Below are 21259 nucleotides of genomic sequence, written 5' to 3'. Positions count from 1 at the left end.
ATGCAGAGGTGGAGTGAGGGTGCTGACAGAGAACCTGCTCCACGCTCTGAGGCATTGGACTGGGCCTGGACAGGGTCCTGAGCAGATAGTTAGAGAAGAGAGGAATGAGAGAAGAATTCCTGCTCCATCAGCCAGTGACCGAGCCAATGTTTCAACATCAACAGCACCACAACCACAGCCTCCACCAAAGGATTCATCAGCAGCCGCTCCACCACCACCAGCAAAGGATTCAGCTCCAGCTGCTCCGCATTCACCTCCACCGCCTCCAGCGAAGGACTCATCAGCAACAGCACCACAACAATCTTCAAATGCCTTGAACCCATCTGTGACTCACTCTCCTTCTCATCTCCACCCAGACCCATGGGCCTTCCCAGCTAATTTGAATGCCTGATCAAATCAGGCCTTAAGATGGCTCCACTCACGCCCAATATAGCATATATATATATATATATATATATATATATATATATATATATATATATATATATATATATATATATATATATATATACTTAGTGTAGTCAACAAGCCGACTACACCAACAAAAGCCCTACCACCCATCCCCCCTCGCCTTTCACCTGGTCCCAAACTCTCCTTGGCTACAAAAGCCCCACCACCCATCACCCCTCGCCTTTCACCTGGTATCTCCCATAGATTGGATGCACTGGGTCTCAGCGTTGCCGGGACTTATTGTCATATTAACAATCAAACCAACCCGGGGCCCTATGTAAAAATAGCCCTCCCTAGTGCTATTTCTGTAGTCTCATCATACAAATGGGAAAACAAAATGCGAGTCAGGCCCAATCTGGGAAATTTGATTCATATTCCCTGTGAAAAGATAAAGCCCAGTCCCACTGAAACTAGTCTGAAACTTGCTGTGCTAAATGTCAGATCCTTATGTAACAAATCTCTCTTAATTAATAATTTTATTTCTTCTTATAATCTTGATTTTATGTTTTTAACTGAAACATGGCTTGACAAAAACACAGGAAATGTAGTTCTGATAGAATCTGCTCCACCTAACTTTATGTTTGAATCTGAAACACAAGAAAACAATAAAGGGGGTGAAGTCTGTGCTACCTTTAGGGATGAAATAATTACCCGCAGGTTGTCTTTTGGGGTGTTTTCATCATTTGAGTATGTATCCTTTAAAATGGAGCTGAAACAGTCTACATCCATTCTCTTCATTGTTTTATACAAGCCTCCGCAGCACTGCCAAAGTTTTATTGATGATTTTACTGAGAAGTTTTCAGTCGTATGCACAGACTTTGATGGTTTGGTCATTACAGGTGATTTCAATGTGCATGTTGATAATATTTGTGACAAGAGCTTGATGCTGTCCTTGAAACCTTCAGTCTTACTCAGCATGTGAGAGGCCCCACCCACAGCAGAGGGCACACTCTAGATCTCATAATTACAAAAGGGGTAAATATTTCAAATGTCAATGTGATCGATGTTGCTCTGTCTGATCATTTCTGTATCTTCTTTGACCTGTCTGTTTTTCCCAAACCACCGGTTGGTCCTGCAGTTGTTCAGAGGAGACACATAAGTGATGGCACAGGTGCACTGTTTATGGAAATGATAAACTTTGAAAATGTCTCATGTTCAATGTAAATGATTTGTTGAACTCTGTTACATCTAGTGTTTTGAATGTTCTAGACACCATTGCCCCTATGAAGGCTAAAATGGTTAAAAATAAGCAGAAAGCGCCATGGAGAAATGGGCCGTGGCTACAGAGCCGCAGCGCGGTCAAATAGCCCAGCAGTTTCAGGAGCCGCGGCACGGCCATATAGCCTCATGGCTAACCTTAACCCTGACCCTAACCCTAACCCGGCGCGGTCAAATAGCCCAGCAGTTTCAGGAGTGCCGCCGGGCCAAATAGAAATGGCGCAAGTCAAAGCTCCAGGTTCAAAAAGAGATTTACAAAGAAAAGCTGAACATGTACAACCTAATCTTATGTAGAACTAGGGAAAAATATTTTTCTGAAATAATTGGAAGCTGCAGTAACAACTCGCGTGTCCTGTTTGCCACAGTAAACAGATTAACAAACCCTCCAGCTCAGCTGCCGTTAGAACTCATTTCCACATCCAAGTGTAATGAGTTTGCATTATTCTTTAATGACAAAGTTCAGGGCATTAAAAATGCTATAAATCCCACAATGCAAAAAATTACCCTAAAACCACCAAGACACTTAGAGCTAACTCACTTTGCACCTGTAACGGACAAAACTGTCCATGAGATCATCACCAGTCTGAGTTCATCTACATGCTGCTTCGATGTGTTACCCTCCAGATTTCTAAAGTCTGTGCTGAACAGTTTGTTAGCACCATTCACTCACATAGTTAACATGTCGCTTCAATCTGGAACATTCCCAATGTCTTTGAAAACTGCGGTCATAAAGCCTCTCCTAAAGAAGAGCAGTCTTGATGCCGCAGTACTGAGTCATTACCGGCCCATCTCTAATCTGCCATTTTGGGGCAAAGTCCAACAGCTCACAGATTTCCTCTTAATAAACAACTCATTTGATGTTTTTCAGTCAGGTTTTAGACCTCATCACACCACTGAGACTGCTCTTGTCAAGGCGACAAATGACATCCTCCTGAACACTGACACAGGCAAAGCCTCAGTCTTAATTCTGTTAGATCTGAGTGCTGCTTTTGACTCTGTCGATCACGGGATCCTCTTACAGAGACTAGAGGACTCACCTGTCAAATAAGAATGTCCAGATGTTTGCCATTCAGATACAGGGAGGAGGCTGTACCTGCTCAGCCTCTGGAGCACACACACACACACACACACACACACTCCTCACAAACTGAGCTGGAGCAATGCAAATGATGTGTCACTCTCTCTCCCTCTGTTCATAACAAATTAAACACCCTGACGATGTGCTCGGTGCTTCCATATTCTCGATAATGTATGAAATGATTCATTATAAAACCGTAGTAAAAGTTCACTCAGAGAGGCTTCATTACATGCGCCTCATGGAAGAGGGCGCTCCTGAGCCCGGCCGTGTGTGGACAGGTTTCACTATCTTCTTCCTTATCATTGTGTTTGTAGAATCTGGACGATAACATTTCCAAGTTAAAACGTTTCGCAAATCTGGATTTTCAATCAAAGCAAGAGGTTATAACTCAAGAAAGACCTACACCGGAGTTGAATGGGTTGCTTTAGACGGAGTCATATATCTAAAAACGTTGGCACCATTTGATTAACACATGGTTAGTGACACAGCCTTTAAATGAAGAAAAAGTGGGTTCGACTCCAGCTTGTCCTGAATTTTTTTTTTTGGTGCCTCACTCGCCCTGAACCTCACCGCACGTCACTGGCCGTTAGGTCAGTTGATAGGCAGTGAAAATGTGTCCTATCACAATTATGCAGACGACACTCAGATCTATGTTTCACTATCGGCAGGTGACTATGGACCAGTGGATTCACTCTGTCACTGCATCCAACAGATCAGTTTGTGGATGAAATACAACTTTCTCCAGCTGAACTCAGACAAGACTGAAATAATCGTTTTTGGCCCACAGAAACAAAGAGAAAGTGTTAGCGGTCACCTCCAGAGTCTCGCTCTTAAACGTACAAATCAAGTTAGAAATCTGGGGGTAATAATGGACTCAGACTTGAACTTTAATAGCCACGTCAAATCAATAACATCAGCAGCTTTTTACCATCTAAAAAACATTGCCAAAATAAAAAAGTATAGTGTCTAAACCAGATTTAGAGAGACTTATCCATGCGTTTGTCTCCAGTAGATTAGACTACTGTAACGGCTGCTCACTGGCCTCTCCAAACGAGCTGTAAAACAGCTGCAGTACATCCAGAACGCTGCTGCTCGGGTCCTGACTAGAACCAGGAAGTATGATCACATTAGTCCTGTTCTCAGGTCTCTGCACCGGCTCCTGTGGCTCAGAGAATAGACTTTAAAGCAGCTCTGCTTGTGCACAAGTCTCTCCATGGCCTAGCACCAAAGTACATCTTGGATATGTTAGTGCCATATGAACCATCTCGGACTCTGAGGACCTCAGGGACCGGCCTCCTGCTGGTGCCAGAGTCAGGCCAAAACATGGGGAATCTGCGTTTCAGTTTTATGCAGCTAAAATCTGGAACATTCTTCCTGAAGATGTGAGACAGGCTTCTACTCTGACAATGTTCAAATCTAAGCTAAAAACAGTTTTGTTTAGCTGTGCATATGACTGAAAGGATTTTTCTTTGCACTCTTCTCTTTTATGACCTAAATTGTTTTTACTTAATCAATTTTATTGTATTTCTGTTTCTGTAATTTCTTTCTGATTTTAATGCATTTTTCCTGCTGTGTGAAGCACTTTGAATTGCCTTGTGTATGAAATGTGCTCTACAATTAAACTTGCCTTAATCTGTACTTCTTTTGAAATGTTAGTTGTTGCTAGCTGCTGTGCATGTAGCCTTGTCCCACTTTGAGCTAGGCTATGTGTTCAGACCTTTATTTTATTTGATCTTATATGTATCTGTTCTTGTACAATTGATGTGAAGGTTTACATGTGTTTACATGTAGTAATGTATAAGTCGATGTACAAATGATTTATTTGATATGTACTTGTATGTACAGTTTATTAATACACTGTTTTATGTGTTTTGTTACAGTTTTACAAAAAAATGATTATCAAAGAGACAAGTTGCAGGGAAAAGCGTCTGAACAGCCATTAAAGACAAGTCTTCTCTACATGGTCGTTGGACTCTCTTTTTTGATGTTCGCTTTCTGTCTAGCCCTGGTAGTGACACCACAGTGAGGACAGAATAAGTATTATCTTATCCTTCAGCCCTCCCTGTCCATGTTTACTGAACACCGATTACATGCAGTCCTGATTCAATCTTTAAACAAAACACTCCGAGGTCAAGGAAAAAACAACAACAGATATACGATATAAAAGGAGCTCAAACTAAGTGCTGTTACTGGTGTTCTGAAGGATGGCATTGCTGAGTGTGTTCAGTGTGGGAGCTCTGGTTTTGTTGGTGTTTTTTGTGATTGCACTCATTTCTGTTTTTAATGAGAGACAAAAGCCTAAAACTGCAGAACACAACAGGGGTAAGTTTTAAGTAAATTTGTGCATGGTTTATAGCTTTATATGCGGATTCATAATTATTTCTTTGCAGCTAAACCAAGCCTACTCCAATATGTTACCCAGTTTGTGTGTGGTTCCCCGTCACTCTCCCTCCCTGGACCCCCAAGCTATTTTCTCATTGGGAATATGATCGAGTTCTCTCATGATCACCTGCCTATGCATCTGACCTCCCTGGCAAAGCGCTATGGAAGCATCTACCGCCTCAGATGTGGAAACATCAGTAATAGAAGCCACATTTGTGCATGTCCAATATGTATTACTAGACCTAAAATACTTCCTCTTCCTCTTGTAGCTATTGTGGTTCTGAGCAGCAGTGAAGTCATCAGGGAGGCGCTGGTAAAGAAATGGTCAGATTTTGCAGGAAGACCACATTCTTACACAGGTGGGTCCCTTTTTGTTGTCAGGGGCCAGGGCCCCTGACAACAATTATAGGTAAAATATGTGAAAAAGGTTACAATGTAGGTAAAATAAATGTAAAAGATATTGCATAGTAGTATCATGGGTCTTGAGGGTTTGAGGGTTGTGTATTTGCAATAACTCGTAAATCTATAATAGTGGTGGTATTTGTAGTGGTTGATGTTTCTTTAGTTTTAGTGACAGTTGAAGTTTAGGTTTAGGCACATTCTTAATACTGTTGTATACTTGCCACAGGAAACATAGTGTCCGGTGGAGGGTGCTCCATCTCTTTGGGTGACTACACAGAGGTGTGGAGGGCACATCGACGCCTGGTTCACAGTGCACTGCAGCGATGCTGTCAGAAGTCTCTGCACGAACTCATAGAGAGACATGCACTGCAACTAAGAAAGGTAAATGGAAAGTTACATACACATAACACAAAACAGAAAAAAACACATAGAACAGAACATGACCAAAGATGGAATTGTAATTAAAAAAAATAAAATAATAATAATAATAATATATATGTATTTATTTATTTATTTTTTCTAAGCAAAAGGAATCCAAAGAAAATGAAGGCACATAATTGTCCAAAATACATGCCACATTTGATCCACAGTCTTTCAATGTTTTTAAGTTAAGTCCAATTTTTTTTTTTTTTTTTTTTTTTTTTCGATTTTACATATGTCAATTATAATGTCAGTCCAACCCTTGATCGTTGGTGCAGTTTGTATCATTCATTCTTTCATAATGGCCTTGTTTCCTGCTGAATGCTCAAAAGGATTCAATAGCAGGAGTTTTGAGGCCTAAATACATCGTTCTGAAGTCAAGTTTAAGTTCAACAGTTTATCTCAGTCCCAAAACACATGACGGGCCACGTGATGGGCCGCCTGGCAACAACAAATCTACAAATCTCCAGCACCTAGTACTGTGATATGGCATTATGAAATAAATGTATTACTTTGTTGAGGTATTGATGGACTATAAAGGCACAGCTGTGGATCTGTCAGAGGATTTCACAGTGGCTGCAAGTAACGTCATCACTACTCTGGCTTTTGGAAAAGAAGTAAGCGACACAATGCACATGTCACTTGACTTACACTGTAATCTGAACTTCACCTGGTTTTGTGTGCTTTTCTGTCTGTGTCCAGTATGACAAAAGTTCACCTGAGCTGCAGCAGTTGCACAGCTGCCTGAATGAGATTGTGGCTCTGTGGGGCTCATCCTGGATCTCTGCCTTGGACTCTTTCCCACTGCTCAGAGTAAAAGAGAAATGCTTTCAAACGCACACAGTTGTATATGATCACAATTCTAATATGTGTGGGTTTTTTTTTACAGAAACTACCAAATCCAGTGTTTGCACGTCTTCTGAAAGAGGTGGTGCGGAGAGATGACATCATACAAAAACATCTCAATGATTTTAAAGTTGGTAGATATATATTGTTCTTTGCAAATATTGATGTCAGTGTTTGGTGTGTCATTTGGTCCTGTTGTGTAGTCTCTAGAAAAGAGAAGTGAAGACGCTATAACTGGCTCATTACTGCATGGACTTGAACAAAACACGGTGAGCACCATCTTGAAGTGCATTTATGATATTAATGTTTCAAATTTAAAAACAGAATTAGAATTTAATGGTGAAAATAGGTTTTTGAACATAACATTGATACTTACAACTTACAACAGGGGTAAGATGCAATACATTTGAAAACGTCTTCCTACTCATTAACTTGTCAATAATCTGGATTACTTAATTATGTAAACAATTAGAGCAGTAATAAATTTGATTCAATTAATTGCACAGCTACAAATATATACATTTTGACAAATTTAGAAGCAAAAATAAGTCATTTCTGTTCAATCTATACTCAATAAAGTAAACCTATATGTAAAGCTATTTTATCTGGGTGTTAATGTCACAGTAACATTATCATCCAGAAGTATTTCTCTGTCATGTGTATCATGTGTAAATGAGAGCAGCACTGCTATATTCCCATGGGCTGAAGACATTGTATTTATTAAATGTGTAGCTAGTGTGTTGGTGTGTGTGTCCACAGACGCTCACAGACACTCACGTCCACATGGCCACTGTGGATCTTCTTATTGGAGGGACTGAGACCACTGCAGCCTGGCTTAACTGGACCATAGCCTTTCTTCTGCACAGACCAGAGGCAAGTGCAAACCACAAATGAAATGCACTAAAAGCGATAGAAATCAGAGTAAACATTTGCCTCGTACAGGTGCAGAACAGAGTATATGAGGAGATGTGCACAGTGCTGGACGGACAGTATCCCAAATACAGCGACAGACACAGACTCCCTGTCCTCAACGCTCTGGTCCACGAGGTGCTCAGGCTTCGGCCAGTCGCTCCTTTAGCCGTGCCTCACAGGGCAATCAGGGACAGCAGGTACTCAGACTACCGCTGCACACTAATATAAAGCTAATTCAGTTAAACGTAGGTAGGGTATATACAAATGAATTATAGTACTATTGTTGCTTTGGAGATGTGCAAAAAAAGAATATCAAGACAATATATTCCAAAGAAATAGGGTTGTCAAAAGGATCCAAAATCAGATACAAATCGAGCAAGAGAAATATAGATGGAGTATATAAGATTATAATATATAATAAAGTACTATTATTTTGTGTCTATTGTAAGGATTTGAGGTATTATAAGTTTGTTCACTTAAGTGGTTAACATTTAGAGCTTATTTATGTATCAGGAGTATTGACAAGATAGACAGCCATAACAAAACAAAGTATGACAGAAATTTAACCAATGGTCAAGGACTGGACCTAAATTATACCTGAAATTTAAAAAATGGAAAAGATTACCTTCTGACTTAATTTGAAAACGGACCAGTGTGTTCGACAATATGCACCTTCACTTTTTGTTCTCTCTGTGGCATGTTTTATGTTCTATTTTTTGTGTTCAAAATTGAGGGGGGAAACTATAAGAGCATGAAAAACACACATGTTTCAACAAGCAACCCAACACTCCCTACACTCATTTCCATTTTCTGTTGGTAGTATTGCGGGCTATTTCATCCCGAAAAACACAGTGATCCTTCCAAACCTCTTTGGCGCTCACCACGACCCTGCAGTTTGGCCCGACCCTTACAGCTTCAGACCAGGTGAAGTGTTTTTCTAACCTTGACCTTGCCTCTTCCTAACTTTTGCACAACCGTGACTGTTTTCTTAACCTTAACATGTCACTCCCTTCATCACTTTGAATGACTGTTCCTCCGAAGCGTACAATAACATCAACCAAACGGCTTTTTCTGCTTCAGAGCGCTTCCTGGACGGAGGGGGTTCCGCTCGTGCCCTGGTCCCATTTGGAGGAGGGGCGCGTCTCTGCTTGGGGGAGTCTGTGGCTAAAATGGAGATGTTCCTCTTCACGGCGTACCTGCTGAGGGACTTTCAGTTTGTTCTCCCTGACAAGGTCCCTGCGCCAGACCTGAAAGGCGTGGCCAGTGTTGTGCTGAAGACCAAGCCGTTTAAAGCCGTAGCACTGCCAAGACTGGGACATTTGAACTAAAATGATGTAGGACTGTCCAGTTACATTCCTGCTGAGGTGGGTCGCGTACGCCAAAATTGTACTCAAGTGAGAGAAAAGTTACTTCATAATAATATTACGCTAGTAAAAGTACAAAGTAGTGGTCCAAGAAATTACTCAAGTAAGAGTAAAAATAGTATATGGGGAAACTTTTACTCAAGTAAGAGTAATAGAGTAACATCTCTCATTGGAAAGACAAAACAATAACTTAATGCTCAAAATCTGCTATTTCCAAAGAATAGATGCAAAAACATGAAAAACATCATGAAGGAGCAGTACAAGAAACAAAAATGTTCAAATATTTAACATTGACAACATAAAGGCTTTGTCACTAGTACAGCAGCGGTAAGAGGAACTTTTACTCAATAAAAACATTACTCAAGTAGGAGTAAAAATATGGTGTCAGAAAGTTACTTAAGAACAATTTCTTGACAAAGTTAAATGTAAGCACTACCCACATTCTGTCCCTGTTATATAATTTAGTTACAAAGAAGTGGCATGTCTGAAAAACATAAAACAGAAGGATATATCTCTGTTTTTTCTCTCAAACACGTAGCTGTCTGCCCTTCGAGGTTGTAGATTATAGCGCCATCTGCTGTGCACATTTGTATTTGTAAAAAGTACTTTGACATTTAAAAGCCCTCCTAATCATTTTAAACAACTAAATAAATTATATTTTGCACTGTATTTTAGTTGTCATTTGAGGATAGTGAGCCTTCAGCCTTCAGATTATTTTGCTTTGAGAATTGAGAAAAGCTCGAACAAATCCTCGATGTTAAAACTAAAACATTGTCCTGGTGGTGATATTGCACTTTAAATGTGACAATATAAGTTTTTTTTTTTTTTTCCCCCAATCACTTTGGCACATATTATGAAACGTTTCTTTTTTTGAAGGCTTTTCTGGCTGTAAGCGACACTGCGACCGGCTGCACGTGGAGCCTGGCATCTGTGCTGCTGCTTTAACCACTCCACCACCGGGCAGCACAGCACATCTGGCTTTTCTGAAGTATCAACTCAGTCAAACAGAAATTAAGACACATTGTGGTCAAAATAGTTCAAGTTATAGGCCGAGATAAATGTCATCATGTCCTATTTTGTCACAAATTAATAGTATATTTAAGTAAATGTGTATTATAAGAGTGATAAATGCATTTTTCCTTCCTACTGCTGTCAGACTTTATAACAAACACTGCTAGCCCAGAACACTTGCAATACTGACTTAACCATGTGCAATACCGTCATATTCATGTGCATATAACTGATGAAATTAGAGTGTTTATTTTACCATTATTATTAGTATTATCTTGTCTTACGCTGGCTGTTTTTTTATTTTATTTTATCTTTATTTCTCCCCTCCATTCATTATTAGGAAATGAGAGGTTTTGTCAATAGGAGTTTTTGTTTACAAGAGTTTTTTTTATAAGAGTTCTTCTATTGAGAGAGTGTTTTTTTTTAAACTTCTTATAAGATATCGGTCCTTTTCCTCTGTATCTACCTGCGTTGCAACAATAAAGGAATATCTTATTTTGTTGTTGTTGTGGTTGTTGTTGCTATTAATGGCGACTGGCAGCCAACTGCAAAGGTGCATTTACTACATTCTACCACATTTTAGACTTAAGACTTTATGTTTTATTCTTTAGACTTTCCGCTGTGTCCATTTGAAGTGTTAGTGGTTTTATTGACGCAACGAATGATATTTTACTACATAGAATTATAAAAACCTGCCTACAGTTGTCCATGGCCTTGTTAAATTTGAGTTTGCTGTGTGAAGAGAAGTTAGACCAAAGGTGATGCAATTTCCTGAAATATAATTTTACTCATTTGTGGTCATGCACTCTTTAAGCTGAAACAGAAGTGGCTGCCCACAAGCGTGTCGAGATGATTATCTTATTTTGCATTGGACTTCTATTTGCTTTTCTGAGAGGAATGGCTTTTCAGTCAACAGGTAAGCCCATACAGTCGTTTTAAATAAGAGCGCACATATATAGGTGATAAAGACATGTTGGTGTAATCACTCATTCCTCCAGGAGTGTTCCATTGTAGAAAAAGATTCAGCTGTCATCTGGACTCTGTATTTAGATAAACAAAGTGTGACAGGTGACAACTTTCAATGAAACTACAGTGTCTTGAAAGTGATTTCTGATGAGCCAGATTTGTGCCAGAGAGGTCTATCCTGGGTTTAATCTATATATGCTTTGGCTTTAAACGTGTGTTATTATGCTTTAATATGTGAGCACTGTTTGAAATGAGTGTTGTGTTTTGCAGATGTGGTGATGTTTGCTGCATTGGGAGACAGTGTGACTTTACCATGCGCTGTGAGCCGTGGGTCTGGGTGCTCCTCCGTCTCGTGGACCATTGCTCACTCTCTCTCTGAGCTTGTGAAAGATGGACACGTGATGGTTCCAAACATTACTTTGCGCACAGACTGTTCTCTGCACATCAGTTACATGGAGAACAATAACGCCACCATTTACACTTGTTATAGTGGCAACAAGAACTCCAGTGTTGACCTTCAGTTCCTTCATAGTAAGTATAATGTAGACTTGAAACTACACAAAATAATTTTTATAGTCAACAATTTTGTATTTTGTCAGTTATAGAAAATCAAGATAATCAAGAGAACAAACTTGAGCTCCATTGTCATATTAACGATTATAGTGGACTCGTACGCCTTTGCAACAGGACTGGGCTACAAGTCAAGTGGCTTGCAGAGGACAATACACTGCTCAAAGGGGAGCGGTTTAAAATTGTGAACATTAACAACTGCTTCTCGAAACTTTACATTCAACCTAAAAAGACCGACCATCACCGACAATGGAAATGTCAAGTCTATCTAAATGGCTCAGCTAAAGCCACGACCTCTTACCTAACAACAGTGACAGGTTAGGAAGAAACATGCTATACTTTCAGGCATATATTTAGTACTTGGTGGTGACATGTGCCCTATTTTCCACAGATGGCGTAGAGGAAGTGTTTGCAGCAGTGAGTCAGTCAGTATCTCTCACTTGTTCAAACACTTCCTCTCTTGTTTTGACTGAAAAAGGCCAAAAACTGACCTCTTTCTCAAATACGAGTTCAACTATCTTAATAAGAAATGTTCGTGCTTCAAATTCTGGGAAGTACCAGTGTGTAGATGAAGGGAAGCTCAAAACAATCTGGCTCCATACAGTTGACAGTGAGTTCAAAACATGTTGTCTTCACTGTCAACGACTCATATATTCATATTTTCTACACATTTCTCTCTGCAGTCATCTCAGAGATGGACCCAAAAGGAAACGTCACACTGAGCTGTGTGCTAACCTGTGCCAATACCACATGTGATGAAGACTTCAGCCTAACCTGGTCTGAAGATTATACTCCGTATATAACAAGTGGTTTATTAAAAGTAAACAGGAGTATCATCTACAAACTGTCCATCCCAATGGTTGATTTGGGCCCCGATGTCATTGTGTGCTCAGTACTTAGAGAAGGTGTTCGAGTGGCGGCAAAGAAGTGGCATTATAGAAATCGTAAGTAAGATGTTTCATTTAAAGTGCTTTTTTGGATTATTTCTTTGTTTGGAGACATAAAACACAAGGTAAATACAGTATGTGTCATAGCTTTACATCAGTCCAGTGACAATTTGTGAAGAAAAGTTGAAAAATCAAGGTTGAAATTTACAGGAAGTAGTTCTAACACAGAATCCCCTATTGCAATGGAGACAAGCGGGTGATGCATCAGATCACATTACAGGTCAGATCTGTGGAGAGGTGACACCGCGCACAGAAAGAATGTGTACTTGAGCAATAAAAACACCTGACTGAATAAATGTGAGATAGACATGCCATGCTGTGGAACATTCTAATCCAGACAAAACAATCATATCTTTATGAGAGAAGTGGTGAATTAGTGACAATCCAACTTTAAATACAAATCAGGCCATTTTATATGATGGCACCCTTTCCATTGGAGCTGAAGACCAAAAAACATTATTTAGCAGCTTGATGATCCAATGTTGCTACAAGTTCCCTAGCTGACAAAATATTAATAGGAAAAATATTACTACACAAACATTGGCCAACATAAATGTCGTCCTCTCCTAGATTGTAACAAATTAGTTGTTTTATTAAATGAATTTAAAGTGAAAAATGCCTATAATCTAATGTCGTTATGATTGTAAATAAAAGTACATGTGCCTACAGCGTTGCTTGGCCTTGCTTGGATAGCGGTTCCTGTAGTCTTACTGTGCATTGCCGCTATAGTGTTGTTCTACAGAAAGAGGAGGCACAACAAGGATCAAGGTACAGTTGTTTGGTACAATTACATTTACAAAATGAAAACTGTGGACTTAAGTCTGGCTTGTCTGTTTATTTTTTTACAGAAGCTCAAGCAAATATTGGCTTGGTAAGAATGAAACATTGGGAGAAAAAAAGGAAATCAAAGTAATATATTTGACCAATAATTGTTTTTTACAGACACATGTTTATGAGGATGTGAATTATCATGAACGCCAGAGCAAAAGAGAAGTTGTCACCTCAAATGATAGTTTCTATAATCTACTACAGGCTGTGAACTAGCACCGTCTCCCACAGGACAGCAAGTGGAGTTAAACTGCAGGCAAAAAAGATAACAATTATAAATGAGAACTTGTATTCAAACGACCTTTGAGCTACTCACAAGTGCAAATCTGCTAGTCCTGGTCTTGGAAACTGGGTTGGCTGGTGGACATCTCTAAAATGACAAACATTTTGTACAGGTGAATGTAAATAAACTCATGTAAAGTAAAAAGAATTACATCAGCTTTTCAGTGTGCTTGATTTTACTTTATTTATAATGTTTTATTGTGTGGAACTCAGTATCTCAACTGTGCATTATAGAACAATTTCTACTTGCAATTGGCTAACTCAACTGAACATTTAGATTAATTAATGGTTACATGGCATACATACGTGTTTTCAAAAAATCAAGTAAAATCATATTTAAACTCACCTTCGGCAACAACATCATATGTCACACTAAAATCTACACAATCTGAAATGAGAAAAGCCTCCTGTCAGTTCACTTCCATTTCAGGTCTAAACGTGCAGACGAGAGGCCAAACTGACCCTCATATTCTGGTGTCTCCTGTGGGACTTTATTGTTGTTATGTTTCCAGTAAAGTCCAGCTCCTACAAGCGCAGCAAGGATGACAACTCCAGCTAACACCGCAACTGTGTTAGCAGTTGAGAATCCTTCCCCACTGTCACCATGAAGGATCTGAGTATTCTGGGTATGTGTTGGCACTGTACAGGGCAGAGACATGTTAATCTTACAACAAATGATGTATTGATATTAAAATATTATCAAACTGACCTTGAGTTGCTTTAGTGATGAATTTCACTGCATTTATTAACGCAAAAAGTAGTTACTAAATGGACAGTAGATTATTGCACATTTATAAAAAATTAAAAAGACTCACATCCCACTTGAAGATTGATATCCATGCAGCGTTGATTGTCTCCAAGCCTGTACTGACATCGGTACCATCCACTGTCAGAACCCGATGCTGATTTGAGTGATACGGTCGACCCATTCACTTGAAACCTGTCGGTGAGGAGATCGGGGTTTCCAGACTTCAGCATATGCCAGGTCCAGGACTGATCCTCGACTCTGGCTTGGTCCCCCACTAAGCAGTCCAAAGTAACAAAGGATCCAAGTGCTACAGCCTTCACCTGGCTTGGGCAACCTGATAAATGTACAGGTGAAATAGTTGTTATAGGGAGTAAGAAAGTAAAAATAAGAATGCATTGATAAAGTTCAGCCTACGTTTTATTTTCAAAGTGAAGTTTTTGGCAAGAAGGCACTTCCAGCCATTCCAGATTTCACAGCTGTAGTCACCACCATCCGATGTTTGTACTTTAGTCAGTGTGAGAACATTTGGGACGTCTTCGTTTGTTATCCATTTTATACGTCCAGCATTAGGAAGCTCAGGGATCTCAGGCCAAGCAAGTATAACTTTTGAGCCAGTTGATGATATTTTAGTGAATTTTAACCGGGAGCAGCTTTGTGTATCCAAAGGTTTTGAATGAAAGCAATCAAAAGATACATCTTCGTCTACATATGTGGAAATGACTTTGTTATCTGGCATACAAGAAATCAATAAATACATTTTGTTAGACACTGTCCATACATTTCATGTCAATAATTTAAAAACAATTCAAATGTACTTACCTCTGCAGTCAGACTGGACAACAAAGAAAACCAATTGCATCAAGAATAGAATGTTTAAAAGAGCCATATTTGGAACCTGTATGAAAAGTGGCCTCATACATGAACATAAGGGACATGTATTGTCTTGTTCATGTCCCCACCTACTCTCAGTTCTCCTAGATTTGTTCTTGAAAGGTGATTTGCCAAATAATATAAGTGCAATAGCGTCCCTATGGGGCAGCATGAAAAGTGTGATGATCCTCACCTCTGTCATTTGATAAAAATCATAAATATTGCTTTAATGGACAAAATATATTTTCATAAAAGTTTACAGTAAAAACAACACAATGAGACTGAAATGGTATTGTATTTGTAAAGCTTTTCTGTATTTAGACTGTCAAGCCTATTACCGCTGATGGAAACCAAAATAGTGTGTTTCATTAGAAAAGTCAATATCTAAAAAATGTCTCAGTGAGTCCTAGATTTAGAACACTTTGAGTGTAATGTGGAATAACCATTGTCTTGATTAATTATAATTGTAGAAGGAGTTTATTAAGATTTGTAATAAGAGATGCTGCTACATTTCGCCCTATATTGCATGTTACTGCGTGTAAACTGTGGCTGATTAACTAAGGACTTCCTCTTCTGCTCACTTTAACACTCTCAGGGCAGTTCTCGCAGGGATTTTCACTGCACCGCAGTTCTGCATAAAATGAACACGCATCAAGGTCAGTTTCTGTCTCATTTTTTTTTTCTGTTTTATTGTTTTTTATTCACACATTTTGTATTGTTTTATCTGTGCAGGCGGTAAGACATTTGGTCAGCTCAAATCTAAACAAGAAGAAAAACTGAACTCTATCAATGAGGTGAGCGGAATTTTTTAATTAGTGCCTTGCTTTATAACATTGCACAAATACAAACAAAACTACATAGGCCTATTATCATGTTTTCTATCTATTCTCTGTATTTGAGGCTTTTCTATCTGATGAAAAATATGCAGAAGAGGAAGAACTCGCTTCAAAACTGGAACTGTTTAAAAGTTTGTCTTGTTGTAAACACTGATTATGATAACATTGTTTATAAGAGATTAAATATATATATATTTTTTTTTATATTAGAGAAATACATGGAGTTTGACCTCAATGACCAAGGCGAAATAGGTAGTAAAACAGATTAGAAGAGGAGTTGTTAAACAGTATTACTTTTGACCAACTTTCCTTTATTACCCAATCCTGGCAGACCTAATGGGTTTGAAACGGATGCTTGAGAAACTCGGATTGGCCAAGACACACTTAGAACTGAAGAAGATGATTTCAGAGGTGGTTGGGGGGTCATCAAAGGACACCATATGCTACCACGACTTCCTCAACATGATGCTGGGGAAGAGGAATGCCATTTTAAAGTTGTGAGTATAATACACAAATATATTAATACTCCACGCGCAATTTGATTCTCAAATGGTAAATCTTATGCTGGAAAGTACAATTCAAATCATACAAATTATCATCTTGTGCATGAGTTGTTCTATAACTTGATTCTGCCCATTGACTCTATGGTTCTGCCTTGATGTGGCTTGTGTAGTTTTAAAGCCCTGCAAAAACGCTGAGTTACATTAAATGCCTTGATGCTACAATAACTTGTTGTCTGCAGGATCCTGATGTTTGAAGGCATGGGAAAGGAGCAGGAACAGCAAGAATCAGGTCCACCATGTCGGAAAACCTTCTCTGACCTGCCTTGAACCATAATAAACACATAGGAGAACAAGCCAGAGAAATATTGCAATTCAGCCTATTGCTGCTTCTCATTGTAAAATTAAGTACTGAAAATAGACATGCAGTATATGAACATCATCATACGTCATAGCAAGTAGGATAGTCTCTGCATGCCTACACTTTATTTTATTTTTTTCTTTCTGGTATCTACAATGTTAAAACGCTTAAATAATAAACAATATTCATACTGACCAAAATGATTAAATGATTGATGAGTTTGAACAAAATATCTGAGTAAAAACAACAATACTACAATACTCCTACTCCTACTCCTACTACTACTACTACTACTACTAGTAACATCAACCATACTACTACTTCTAATAATTATACTACTACTACTACTACTACTACTACTACTACTACTTCTTCTACTACTAATATCAACCATACTACTACTTCTAATAATTATACTACTACTACTGCAAATTATAATAATATAATAAATATATGTAAATGTTATTCTGAAACAACCGGAAATGGCCGGAAACGCCGCTGTTCATCGTTCGGATGCGGAAGCGAAGCTAGTTGAAGTTGATATATGACCTGATTTTAACATTTTAAGGTAATAAATTGTCATCGTCATGTGCCAACATTGAGCATAGTTTGTTGTGTTTAACTTACACTATAAAATGTACTTTTAGCTCATACAATGCGTTTGCACCGCTAGCAACACAGTTATAGCATGTTAGCCTAAAAGCTTGCCTGACCTGCTAAGCCTGTAGAGACGAGTGAACGCAGAAACGCGTTTAACAAAGATGAATATTAAGCCCTGTGCTACATTGAGTCTTACACACAAAAGTCCTGCATTTTCGGCATTTTCTTTAATCATTTTTCAGGAGGATGAGCAGCTCAGAGGAGGTGTCCTGGATCTCCTGGTTCTGTGGCCTCAGGGGAAACGAGTTCTTCTGTGAGGTTCGGCCCAATCCCTTTTCCTCTTATCAATCCAAAGACATTCAACCACACAATGTCATATGTTTTATACGTTTCCATAATACGCCTGTAATATACATACCATACCAAGTCAATACCATGCTTCACTACGTCAGTAAACAGTGATGGGAAGAATCACTTAAAGAATACTAAATGCCTGCAATAAAACGTACTTTGTTACATATTTAATTACATGGTCCAATCAGAGTACTGCATTCCGAATTCTTGGTATACCTTTAACTTTTAGGTGCATTATATAATAGTGTGAAACATAGGATTTTAGGATTAAATGGCTTTATTTATCTTTTTGCTTCACTGTTTTTCACCAAAATAGAGAAGAAAATAATATATGCACTCACCATAAGAGCTGTGCTTTCCATTTTGCTCATTTATTACTGTGCAGTTTGAAGCCTACACTGCATGGACAACCACACACTGCAATGTAGTCCTTTTGATTTTGGGAAAGTAACTGTATTCTGAATACCACAAAATAAAAGATTAACCGGATTACAGTTCCTCAATTCTACTGACTTTACTTGCCATCCTGAATATGTATTTAGCTACTTCCCAGCTCCAACAGTAAAGTGCAACAAACGCTCAGCTAGCTAACAGAATGCCAATGAGATTAAAAAATAATACATTAACGTTCGTCACTTTCTATGTAGGTCGATGAAGACTACATTCAGGACAAATTTAATCTGACGGGTTTGAATGAGCAGGTGCCACACTATCGACAGGCTCTGGACATGATCCTTGATTTAGAACCAGGTGAGAATTCAAGTATTAACTTAACTATAATATTCTGTAGTGAGAGTTAACAAAACTGTTTGCCTATTTTTGCAGATGAAGAACTTGAAGACAACCCAAACCAGAGTGACTTGATAGAGCAAGCAGCAGAAATGCTTTATGGTCTCATACATGCACGGTACATCCTCACTAACAGAGGCATCGCACAAATGGTAGGTCATAACAGAATTAAAAGCAGGTTTATTATATTTTACTTGACTATGACTTTTTTCACAGCTGGAAAAGTATCAACAGGGTGATTTTGGACATTGCCCAAGAGTCTATTGTGAAAATCAAACTATGTTACCCATTGGTATGTTATATTTTTGGTCTCCCCACAAGCATGTGCGCATTTAGGAATCTGGATTGACAATCTTTTTTTAATTCAGGATTGTCAGACATTCCCGGAGAAGCAATGGTAAAGCTCTACTGTCCAAAGTGCATGGATGTGTACACACCCAAGTCCTCCAAACACCACCACACAGACGGAGCCTATTTTGGCACCGGATTCCCCCACATGCTGTATATGGTGCACCCAGAGTATCGTCCAAAGCGACCAGCCAACCAGTTTGTGCCAAGGTGTTTGTTCACTTTGTGGTATAAATATTTAGTGCAGGGTGTTTTTAATCCATCTTATGCATTTTCTTTTCTTTCAGACTATATGGTTTCAAAATTCACCCAATGGCCTATCAGCTTCAACTCCAGGCTGCCTCAAGTTTTAAGAGCCCAGTCAAAAGCAACCGCTAGGTGTCAGTGGACACTTGTGTTGTTTACTTCTTGTTGAAACAGATATTATACTGTATTATAATAAAGCCTGTACAGTTCGGTTTTGAGTGTCCATGCCTCAATATGCCATTGCTATAATAGAACCAGATGTCCACACTTTTTATATGCCATTCAGAGAAAATTAAAAACATTCTATTCATTCGTGTAAATGCAAAATGCACGTTTTATTTTTCTCCATAAAAAGACAAGGATAAATCACAATCCAACAATATTTTATATTCTACAAACATTTTAGGGGAAACTACTGATGGATTATAGCTAGTACAATACAAATGGCTTATTTGGGGATTCAAATTTGGCTAACATGCTATGACAAAGGACTGACATTTTGTAAGCGTGGTACATTTTCTTCTACAGAAGTTCAGAAAACAGTGACGTGATCTACGTAGACTGTGGTAAAAGGCTTTACAATTTGATTCAAGAATGAAATACATTAAAATGGTGTTGAGTCAAAGAGCCGTGCTTATGTTGAAAAACACATTAGATTAATATCACAAAGCTTCTGCTTTACAAGTCACATAGAAAACATGTTTCTAGGAAAAAGTCACACTCTAAAAGCTTCCTTCACTTTTGACTGTGGACGTTGTCAGTGACTGACAAAGAAATGCACATTTAGAGCAAGGAGGGACATACAAACAATCTTCATACAATCGTGAGGGTCTGTAACAAAACCTGAGATACAAAGTCCAGTGATAATAAATCCAACCCCATGTACTTTTGTCAACATAAAGAGGGTGTTATGTTTAGTAAAGAACAGGCTATGTATGAGGGTACACACGAGCAAACAAAACCAAAGCAAGACTGTTTAAAAAAAAAATATGATCCCAAATTATACTTACACAACACAATAGTAACCCACAATTCATGAGGAAATGGTTATGTATAACTTAAAAACCTTAATTTGTACAAACACTATAAAAGCATCAATTCTATAAAATAGAGAAATATTTCAAAATAGAACAATTTTTAATTTAAACTTTACAATAATGATTAAGCTACCGGTTCTTGGCTGGTCAGGGAAGAAATTAATCAGATCTACTTTTGTACCTGAGCTGGAACAAAGCCCACTTTGGGCACAGAATTGTCCATATTGTGTTGCGAGGTATGTAACTTAAAATGTATTTTTGAAAACCTAAACTATTAGACATGTAAACAACATAAATTCCCTTGAATGGTTAACAAGAGTATAAATGCGGATAATGTAGTCTAAAACTACAAAGGAAATGGTTTGATTAAAAAAGCATGTAAAAACAACTACATAAAATCTTGTAAAAGCAAAACATGACATCGCTCAACTGGAGCTGCTGCTGAATTAAAAAAACAGATCAAATGTCTTCTAATATGAATGAACCAAAACAAAACAGCTACAACTTGTCTACAACAATAATTATGGGAGATATTTGATATGTGTGAGCGCAGAGATGAGCCACAGTGTAGTGCGATGCACTGATGAAAAACAATGGCAGAAAATTTGTAGAAAGAAACGTGACCCAGTTACAACGCAGAGGCTCCAGATCCTTTTCCCTGTAGAAGAATAAATGTATTAAAATCAATGTTCATTGCTTCTCCTTTACACTGTAAAACAAAGGAAATACCTTCTCCTCAATGTCAGACTCAGCAGTTATGACAATTCTTTTCTCAACACGAGTCTCAGATGAGCCGCTTTTCACCACCTAAAAAGGAGCAGTAAAGTTACAGACAATACAAAACATTATAACATATCATTGCCCGATTTGGAACCTGGTCCAATTTGGCACATC

General features: G+C 38.5%; 4 protein-coding genes and 1 long non-coding RNA gene across 5 annotated transcripts; 3 read left to right on the top strand and 2 right to left on the bottom strand.

Annotated features, from left to right (window-relative positions):
* Positions 1-4925: 4925 nt before the first annotated feature.
* On the top strand, positions 4926-9182 carry cyp21a2 (cytochrome P450, family 21, subfamily A, polypeptide 2). Its single transcript, XM_072461257.1, is given in 11 exon segments — positions 4926-5068; positions 5137-5325; positions 5398-5487; positions 5757-5911; positions 6472-6567; positions 6653-6763; positions 6840-6926; positions 7000-7065; positions 7556-7905; positions 8529-8632; positions 8789-9182. Coding segments are annotated over 11 exon segments (1614 nt in total). The 5' UTR covers positions 4926-4950; the 3' UTR covers positions 9037-9182.
* Positions 9183-13710: 4528 nt separating this feature from the next.
* Positions 13711-15345, bottom strand: LOC140374378 (uncharacterized). Its single transcript, XM_072461258.1, has 7 exons — positions 15244-15345; positions 14839-15153; positions 14492-14758; positions 14386-14412; positions 14139-14315; positions 14023-14064; positions 13711-13764 (listed from the first exon to the last, which is right to left on the bottom strand). Exons 1-7 carry the CDS (start codon positions 15338-15340, stop codon positions 13724-13726), a joined length of 966 nt encoding a protein of 321 aa, XP_072317359.1. The 5' UTR covers positions 15341-15345; the 3' UTR covers positions 13711-13723.
* Positions 15346-15880: 535 nt separating this feature from the next.
* Positions 15881-16961, top strand: LOC140373834 (allograft inflammatory factor 1-like). The gene is made up of 6 exons (XM_072460529.1): positions 15881-15950; positions 16027-16088; positions 16195-16261; positions 16341-16382; positions 16462-16627; positions 16873-16961. Exons 1-6 carry the CDS (start codon positions 15935-15937, stop codon positions 16958-16960), a joined length of 441 nt encoding a protein of 146 aa, XP_072316630.1. The 5' UTR covers positions 15881-15934; the 3' UTR covers position 16961.
* A 787-nt stretch (positions 16962-17748) lies between these two features.
* Positions 17749-19540, top strand: LOC140374348 (casein kinase II subunit beta-like). Its single transcript, XM_072461216.1, has 6 exons — positions 17749-17909; positions 18593-18695; positions 18771-18886; positions 18951-19026; positions 19103-19292; positions 19370-19540. Exons 1-6 carry the CDS (start codon positions 17838-17840, stop codon positions 19458-19460), a joined length of 648 nt encoding a protein of 215 aa, XP_072317317.1. The 5' UTR covers positions 17749-17837; the 3' UTR covers positions 19461-19540.
* A 98-nt stretch (positions 19541-19638) lies between these two features.
* LOC140373776 (uncharacterized) lies at positions 19639-21191 on the bottom strand. Its single transcript, XR_011929047.1, has 3 exons — positions 21095-21191; positions 20133-21023; positions 19639-20061 (listed from the first exon to the last, which is right to left on the bottom strand). It is a non-coding gene; the product is annotated as an uncharacterized lncRNA (long non-coding RNA).
* Between the last annotated feature and the right edge of the window lie 68 nt (positions 21192-21259).

The sequence above is a fragment of the Eucyclogobius newberryi genome, unplaced genomic scaffold (assembly GCF_026437365.1).
Source record: "Eucyclogobius newberryi isolate DKJ021-1_F unplaced genomic scaffold, fEucNew1.0.hap1 SCAF_3, whole genome shotgun sequence".
Taxonomy (NCBI): domain Eukaryota; kingdom Metazoa; phylum Chordata; class Actinopteri; order Gobiiformes; family Gobiidae; genus Eucyclogobius; species Eucyclogobius newberryi.
Note: the sequence above shows the minus strand (reverse complement) of the source record. Positions and strands in the feature narration are given on the sequence as shown.

What these genes read in the sequence shown, in the direction of transcription:
- LOC140374378 (XM_072461258.1), bottom strand. Translation starts at nt 15,340, where the DNA reads ATGAGGCCACTTTTCATACAGGTTCCAAATATGGCTCTTTTAAACATT. An exon ending in TATCAATCTTCAAGTGGGAT is followed by an intron (nt 14,413 to 14,491) that starts GTGAGTCTTTTT and finishes TAATAAATGCAG; the next exon opens with TGAAATTCATCACTAAAGCA. An exon ending in CATCACTAAAGCAACTCAAG is followed by an intron (nt 14,316 to 14,385) that starts GTCAGTTTGATA and finishes TGCCCTGTACAG; the next exon opens with TGCCAACACATACCCAGAAT.
- LOC140373834 (XM_072460529.1), top strand. An exon ending in AACTGAACTCTATCAATGAG is followed by an intron (nt 16,089 to 16,194) that starts GTGAGCGGAATT and finishes TCTGTATTTGAG; the next exon opens with GCTTTTCTATCTGATGAAAA. An exon ending in AGGAATGCCATTTTAAAGTT is followed by an intron (nt 16,628 to 16,872) that starts GTGAGTATAATA and finishes TGTTGTCTGCAG; the next exon opens with GATCCTGATGTTTGAAGGCA.
- LOC140374348 (XM_072461216.1), top strand. Translation starts at nt 17,838, where the DNA reads ATGAGCAGCTCAGAGGAGGTGTCCTGGATCTCCTGGTTCTGTGGCCTC. An exon ending in GAAACGAGTTCTTCTGTGAG is followed by an intron (nt 17,910 to 18,592) that starts GTTCGGCCCAAT and finishes CTTTCTATGTAG; the next exon opens with GTCGATGAAGACTACATTCA. An exon ending in ACAGAGGCATCGCACAAATG is followed by an intron (nt 18,887 to 18,950) that starts GTAGGTCATAAC and finishes CTTTTTTCACAG; the next exon opens with CTGGAAAAGTATCAACAGGG.